Source organism: Limanda limanda, chromosome 13, assembly GCF_963576545.1.
Source record: "Limanda limanda chromosome 13, fLimLim1.1, whole genome shotgun sequence".
NCBI lineage: Eukaryota > Metazoa > Chordata > Actinopteri > Pleuronectiformes > Pleuronectidae > Limanda > Limanda limanda.
The window spans coordinates 16,321,418-16,329,431 of NC_083648.1; the positions used below are offsets into that span (position 1 = coordinate 16,321,418).

Below are 8,014 nucleotides of genomic sequence, written 5' to 3' on the forward strand. Positions count from 1 at the left end.
AGTCCCTTTGCTTTTCCTGATGATGAACACCTGAAGTAAAAGTGGATTCACAGCAGGTGTCCCCCCCCCCTGCCCCCATTCACACACAACACAGCATGTTGTCTGAAAACTGCCTTTATTCATTTTGTTCAAATGTGGGAAACAGGTCACTGAGGACCATGCAGAGACTAAATTAACCAAGCAAATCAAAACAAAAACAGACATTTGCACATATTTTATTCTTTTCTCTTGAACACCTGAAGACAAACTACATCTTCACACGTCAGCTCCTGTCAGCAGAGAGGAAAATGAATCTGTTAATGAGATGTAGCCGAGGGATTCGTAGAATAAATTGCATTGAAAGTGTTAAAAATCACATTCTGCTGTACAACACACCCTAGTAATCCAATATATTATTATTATTCTTTATCAATTCCATGTTCTGGTTGTGATTACCAGGACCAATACTGTCAACCCACCAGGTAAAGTTTTTCTCCCTCTATCCAGTGCTTCCAACTTCGGTTTGCCTTCTCTCCTTTCTGGCTGCACACCAGCTTGTCACCGTCCCAGTTTACCAGACACTACAAGACGACATATGAATCTGTATGAATGGGTTTTTGATTTGACATGTTCATAAGTACACCTGTGACTAAAGCTGCCTGATTCCACCTCACTGATTACGTTGACCACTCACCATATACTGAACGTGTCAGTGTGGCTTCTCACAGGTCTGTAGTAGTTGAATTTACACCTTCAGTGAATCACCATGTCTTACATTGAATTGAATTTTTTAAGGAATGTAAAAACACAGCGCTTACATTTTCCCCACTACCTCCTATGTCATTAATCCATTTCTTTACCCAGCACTGGGTGAATCAGGAGTTACAGCAGGTCTTCCACAAACCAGAAGGTTGGTGGTTCAACTTTTTTTTTTATCTCTGATGTTACACATACGCCACAGAAACATCGCACCCTGGACACACCTAGATAGCACTGCTGTTGTTAACACATAAACAACAAGGGGTGAATTCTGAATAATAGATACACTATCACCGTCTCTTGACGCGTCAAGGTCTCCTGACATGCAAGGTCAGCCCACCTTGATGTTCCTGTTGTCGAGTCCCTTGGTGTGCTCGTCAAACTCCACCCCCACAGTGAAGGCCAGCTCATAATTCCTGAAGGTGCTCAGTGTTTTGAAGTCCATCTTGTCTCCATCCTGGGTGATCACTTTGGTCTGAGACAGGGAGATGGCGATTTTCCTTGTGGCAAAGTCGATGTCTGGGGTCAGAGGAGAGAGACGTGCTTATTCAGAACAGACACATCACTCCGCATGAAATAAAGGAACAGAGAAATAATTCAATTCAGAGCTTTTCGCTGACGTCTGCGTTCAGTGTTAAGTAGAGGACACTCTTTCTTGATTTATGTCCATGAGAAAAATAGTTGAATAGTTGAATAATACAACAGTTGAACTCAACACGAATCTGTAGTGAAAGCGCATTAACTCCAGGGTAGATGGGAACAAGAGAACAGGAGCGCTGCAGAAAGATTGAGAGAGCATGAAATTGGATGACTTTGTTACTCGTGCAGCTTGTTCAACCTCTCTCATCACCCTGGAACTTCACGTCACCGCATAACACAGACGACAAATGAAACCTGTTACAATTAAAAAAGTTTCTTACTTAGTACTTTCAAATACTCCTCAAATTTGTCACTGGTTTCCAGTATCCATTTCCCACTGAAGTCTGCTGGCATGGTGGCAGCTGGTGACAGTGCTGTGCGGGTGTGTAGACTTTAGACTTAGTGCAAAGAGAGGGAAGGTCTACGTTGTGCTGCTTTTATGCAAGATAGAGTCGGGGGGGAGGGCAGAGGACTATTGATAAGTGAGTTTATAGCTTGAAGAAGATTGGCAGGGGTTATTATTTATCATTAGGTGAGGGAGGGGTTACAGTGTTTCCCCTAGGTTTACAGCTTTTGGGGGGGGGGGGGGGGGAGACAAACACGGACACAAAAACTTAAAGGAATCATGATGTTAATGTGTTTCTTTTAATGATTTTGAACTGTACATTGGATTTCGGCGCTGACAGGCTATTCTGTGATGCTCAGACGTCATGTGTTTGTCCAGTTATTCCCTTCTGTAGGACTGGCAGGGAGACTATAAATGGCCGGGTCTGGTTTCCTCTCACAACTGCCTGTTTATGCTGTCTACGTATGCGACATAACATTCTTAAAAAAAGTGGTGTATAAAGTACTTGAAAGCCATACTTGAGTAAAAGTACAGATATCTTACTTGAAAGTGACTCCGGTTAAAGTAAAAGTCACCCGTCAGAAAATGACTTGGTATTGGACAAGTGCATCTGAACTTCTAGCGACAACAAAGAATCAACACAACAGAATAAACAAGTGCCTCTTGATTCTACCTAAGAACACTAATAGACCAAATTAACCTTTTGTGTCTATTTGTATTTTGCATTTTAACTGCCTGGATGTTTACCTGCCTGTATACCTGCCCGCCAGCTTGTCCACGCATCTACATGTAAGCCTGTTTATTTATCATTAGACTATCTTCACTGAATGGGCCTGGGGTTGTGTTTGCATTTGTTTCCAGCAGGGTGACAATACACCTGTAGGGTATCTTGCCTGTAGGGACGACAAAGTGAAGACACAACCCTGCCTGAAGTTGTACACATTAGCCAGTTTGTACAATACATATATAAGACTCAACAGCTTCTAAGTTGTGTTGAGTCAGCACAAAGGGCGTCTAAGGATTGAAATTGGCAATATATAGATATATAATATATTTGCAAAAATTATATTGGCATTATAGTGAGTGGAAAACTGGGCCTGATTACCCAGGGTTCCATTTGGGAGGTCCATTAAAAAAATGAATTGTGTGCGTGAATATGCAGTAGTAGTAGTCCATGACACAGTGTTTGTTTTTGGTTGTGTTGGCTGAAAGTTGTTTTTGCGTTTGCTTATATAATTGGTTGTGTTGTTTGTTTTTCCATCTCGACTTGTTTTAAATCTGTTTGTTTTGTTTACGTGGACGTGTAAGACTAAGTAGTAAGACATGGTCAACCAATGATAGTCTATTTGCCAACAGTTTTTGTTTAAACCAACTTCTTCCAATATTTTCTTTAAGAAAAGTTAACCACTAGCTGCTTCGAGCTATTTATGTGCAGATGTTGACACGAAGCAGGAAAGGGAAAACGAATGTGAATCGAAAAAGGAATACCTCCAAAAAATTATGTAAAGTCACCTTATAAAAGCCCTCAAAAAGCCAATTCATTTGCCTGAATAATAATCCTTACAATTTCAATAGGGCCACATGTCTGTCAGTGCCTGGGCCCTAATAATAAAGACTGAACCGAGCTCCTGCAGGAGCGAGAAGGCGAGAGAGAGGTGCGCCGTGCGTAAAGCTGCACGTTCCGCCAACCTCCGCTGCTCAAGTAACGAGCCAGTTTTGAGAATGTAAGAAGTAGAAAGTACAGCTATTTGTGCTCAAATGTAGCGAGTAAAAGTTAAAAGTCAAATACAAGGTTAAATACAACAAGCGGAGAAAGCAGAATCGCTGGCTGACCGGCGCTGAGAAATGCGCGTCCCGTGAGAACAGCCAGGCGCCTGCGCGCTGGAGAATTGCGCGGCGCGGCGCTTCGGCGTCCGGTGTAATACTTAAGTTATCAAGATCAGTCTTGTACAACCAGGGGGGAATTTTCCCCTCTGACAGCCAAACTGGGTCAGAACATGTCATCCGGTGGTGACTGAATAGATTCTTGTCTGGGGCAGGGCGTGCAACACGTGGGCTCTTCTCTAAACTCGGACCCGGAGCAGGAGAGCTCCTCCGGCTGCTCCTCGCAGGAGAGTGGCTGATCTATTTCGACCTCCCTCAGACCGTCACCACGGTCTTAACACGAATGATGTCCTCATCTCCCTATCCTCGAGACCAAATATCAACAATGTCACGTGAGTGACCTTAAGGGGGCTGGGCTCACCGCCCATAAAGCTCCCCAGTGAGCGCGGCCGCCTCCTCTTTTCTTCACTCGCCTCATCCGAGACCGACAGGTAAGTAAGATATTTTGGGACTCCACTTTTATCAATCCGACACTTTTGTGCAGGCGCCTTGTGTCCCTGAGGATTGTTTGTGGTTTTCCCCTTCTCTAAAAGTGAGGCAGAGGGCTACACTGCATGTGTTAAGCTCTGCTCTTTGTTTCAGGCAGCTTAATTAGCTGCACCTGGCACTAACTACTCATGTTCACAGCTTTGGGTAAGTATTGTTTATCTCGTGCTTTTTGTGTCCATACAGAGTTTGTTCTCTTACAGGAGTGAGTAGAAAAGTTGGGAAGCTTAATCAATAAATAATCTATCCCTTAAAACTGATTTGGATCGGGGGTGCCCCCCCCCCTCCTCACCCGGTAACTCGCTGTCCGCAGGGAGTGGGGTTTCTCCAACTCCCCCTCGTGCGTTCGCGCACAGTGAGTGGAGGTGAGTTAAAGCCAACCTTTTCACGTTTATTTGCCTTTCAAAAATGAATAAATAAACCGTGTTTGAGGCCAGGTAGTGTCCCCTTTTCACCTCTGTGCGCAGCAGGTGGGATTGTTTGCCTGTGTTCCCTGTATAAAATACAGTTGGTTATTGGTTATCACCCTTTGTAGGTGCTATTTTGTTTCCCTTAAAGCCCTGTTCGCAGTGGCTGGGATGTTGTTCTCTCTCCACCCCCCCACCCCCCTTGTTTTCTGCCATTGCAGGCATACAGTGGGCATTTTCAGGTGAATTAGTTATTTCACCCCTTCCTTCGTTTTATGTGATATTGGCCAGCTGTGATTAGCCTGTTTATAAGATCCCCTTTACCAGCTATCCGTAGCTGCTGGGCGCTATTGTTTATATATTTATTCTTAAATCACAAAAGTAACACAGAAATGTCCTCACATTTGTGCCATTATTGCCGGGGTATCATGGATCCCCGAGATGGCCACCGTGAATGCCCGACTTGTTTGGGCATGGCACATTTAATGGATGATATTGAGAACCCCTGTGTGGCAGCAGTGGAACTGCCTGTGGAGGAGCGTGTTAAAAGAGCCAGATGGGTGGAGCAGTCTGTTCGTGCTGGGGCCGTGCAGCCTCTACCAGCCAAACTAAATGAAAGGGGACACACCTCAAGGAAAGCCCCCCGAAAACGTGGGCATGAACACACCCCTGTTCGCAGGCGGGACTCAAGCGAGACACAGGCTCCAAAACCTTCACAGAACCCAGCTGGTCAGCATGATGACACTCAGCTGCAAATCCTAGCGGCCATACGTAGTCTGTCAGACAGGTTGGGTAGAGTTGAGGCCCAGTACCCGGCCACAACAGCTAGGGCATCGAGGCATGGGCACTCCTCCCCGGACAGGTTACCCTCCTATCAGGAGGAGAATGTGGTTCACCCTGACATTCTCTCTCTCTATGCTCAAAATTCCCTTTTTGAAAGTGATGGGCAGTCTGAGGGTGCTGCTGGGCTAAAACAGCCTAAATCCACACAATGTGAGGGGGCGTCCAACCTCAGCAACATGGGTGAAAGTGAGCCTTCACCCATGGACTTCATCTCAAGGGTTTCAAGTGCGGCAAAAATTGTGGGGCTCAATGTTCCAACTGAGGCTCCTGCTCCAATGGATGGGATTTGGGCCGGCATCACTCAGACCCAGCAATCAGTTACTGTACCTGTGGCTGGTGACTATTTGCACATGCTCAGGAAAGCATGGAACATCCCAAGTGGGGCACCTCAGTTCAATGCAGGTTGCCGGAGACTGACTAAGAATCAGTATGCTCCTGAAACAGGTATGGGGGATATGCCTCCAGTTGAGCGGGAGATGGCAGCCTTAACATCTCTGGGTCCAGAGCGGGTAACCACCAATCCACGCTGTCCCCTGAAAGAGTGTGATAAGTCAGACCGACTGGTGTCTCGGACTTATAATGCAGCCACACGAGCAGCCCGCTCGGGCAATGCACTCGCCATTTTATTGGCAGCTCTTAGGAGAACAGCCAACCCAGAGGACCAGGACACCATGAGCCTGATAGACTCTGCCCTGGTCACTCATTCCCAGTTAACAAGGGACATTGGTGCAGCTATGTCATCTGCCATGGTAGCTCGGAGGCAGATCTGGTTGGCACAGACAACTCTTCCCGAGAATATCAGGAAAGAACTGACCAATATGCCAGTCGTGCCGGCACATGTTTTTCATCCTGACTCCCAGGGTGTGTTTGATAAGGCTGAACAGTCTCGGCGTACCAGAGAGTCAGTACAGCGCACTTTCAGAGGGGCTGCGTCTACCAGGTATAAACTTAGGGGCTCCCAGCCTCCCCACCGATCATCATCCTGGGCCCGTAAGGAGCCATGGGTGAATGACAGGCGACAGGCTACAGGATTCACAGCCTCTGGTGGCTCCAAACAGCCTTCACAAAGTCGACGTGGGTTCTATCCCCGTTTTTCGACTAGAGGTGCTCCCCAGAGGAGGCGCCCCCCCAGAGGTCAAGGACCTCGGGGCGGTACAGCCTAGGGGTGGGGGGACACCCGCCGAACTTCATTCTCGGCTATGCCTGGACAGCTGGGAAGAAACTGTGTCAGACCCATGGGTGCTTGCTACAGTATCAAAGGGGTACAGAATTCAGTTTCGGCGGCGGCCCCCCCCTTACTCCAGGATCCGCATGACGATTGTCACGGACCCAGTCCAGGCTCAAATCCTGGCACAGGAAATTTTAACCCTTCTGCAGAAGGATGCAATTATGAAAGTAGATCCAGACGAACAGCTCACTGGCTTCTACTCCACGTATTTCCTCGTGCCGAAAAAAGATGGCGGAATACGTCCCATCTTGGACCTAAGGCGATTAAACGCCTTCATAAAGGTACTTCCTTTCAAGATGCTGACCACGGGTCAGATCTTAGAATCTATCGAAAGAGGAGAGTGGTTCACCTCGATAGACCTGGAAGACGCGTACTTCCATGTGCCCATCTGTCCAAACCACAGACCTTTTCTTCGGTTTGCATTCCAGGGGCAAGCCTATCAGTTCAAGGTCCTGCCATTTGGCCTTTCCCTCTCACCAAGGGTGTTCACCAGAGTGGTTGGGGCGGCCTTGTCTCCTCTCCAGTTGTCAGGAGTAAAAATCCTTCCCTACCTGGACGACTGGCTGATTTGTGCTCCATCTCTTGGCCAAGTTGTAGAGGATACCCAGAGGGTGTTGTCGCATGTACGGTCCTTGGGTTTCAAGGTAAATGTGACGAAAAGCAACCTCGAGCCAAGGCAGCAGGTGATTTTTCTGGGACTTTGCTTGAATTCCCTTACAATGTCTGCATCCCTCACATCTCAGAGGGTGGGGAAGATTCTAGTCTTCCGGAAACGATTCCGTCTCGGCAGGCAGCTACAATTTATCAGCTTTCAGAGGATGCTGGGGATGGTTTCAGCCGCAGCAGCTGTTGTTCCTCTGGGCCTCCTCAGGGCCAGGCCAATTCAGAGGTGGCTGAATGCCTTCAAGCTCAACCCGAAGCTGGACAGACACATGAAACTTCGTGTGACACGCACATGTCTCCAAGCCTTACGCCCATGGGCAGACCGGGTGCTCTTGCTCCAAGGAGTCCCCCTTGGGAACATTCCCTCGAGGAGGACAGTGGTGACGACAGATGCTTCCCTCACAGGTTGGGGAGCAGTCTGGGAAGGCAGAATGGTGCGTGGCCCGTGGATACCCCCTTGGGGTGGCGAACACATCAATGTTCTGGAGTTGAGAGCGGTTCACCTTGCTCTGAAGGCTCTCCTTTCCTCCATCCAGGGCAGGCATGTCTTGATAAGGACAGACAGCACTTCAACTGTGTATCATATAAATCACCAGGGAGGCACAAGGTCCCTGCGTTGCCTCCAGGTGGCACAGAAACTTCTGTTTTGGGCTTTTCAGCATCTGGCTTCACTCAAAGCAATCTTTATCCCAGGGATTGTAAATCGAGCAGCAGACCTCTTGTCCAGGACTGGTCCTCTCCCAGGAGAATGGAGACTTCATCCAGAGGTTGTATCCCTCC

The 8,014-nt window shown here is 47.6% G+C and overlaps 1 protein-coding gene across 1 annotated transcript; it reads right to left on the reverse strand.

Moving 5' to 3' along the window:
* Positions 1-98: 98 nt before the first annotated feature.
* LOC133018487 (retinol-binding protein 2-like) lies at positions 99-1,794 on the reverse strand. The gene is made up of 4 exons (XM_061084856.1): positions 1,659-1,794; positions 1,079-1,257; positions 459-560; positions 99-269 (listed from the first exon to the last, which is right to left on the reverse strand). The coding sequence occupies exons 1-4, from the start codon at positions 1,729-1,731 to the stop codon at positions 216-218; spliced, it is 408 nt and encodes a 135-aa protein (XP_060940839.1). The 5' UTR covers positions 1,732-1,794; the 3' UTR covers positions 99-215.
* Between the last annotated feature and the right edge of the window lie 6,220 nt (positions 1,795-8,014).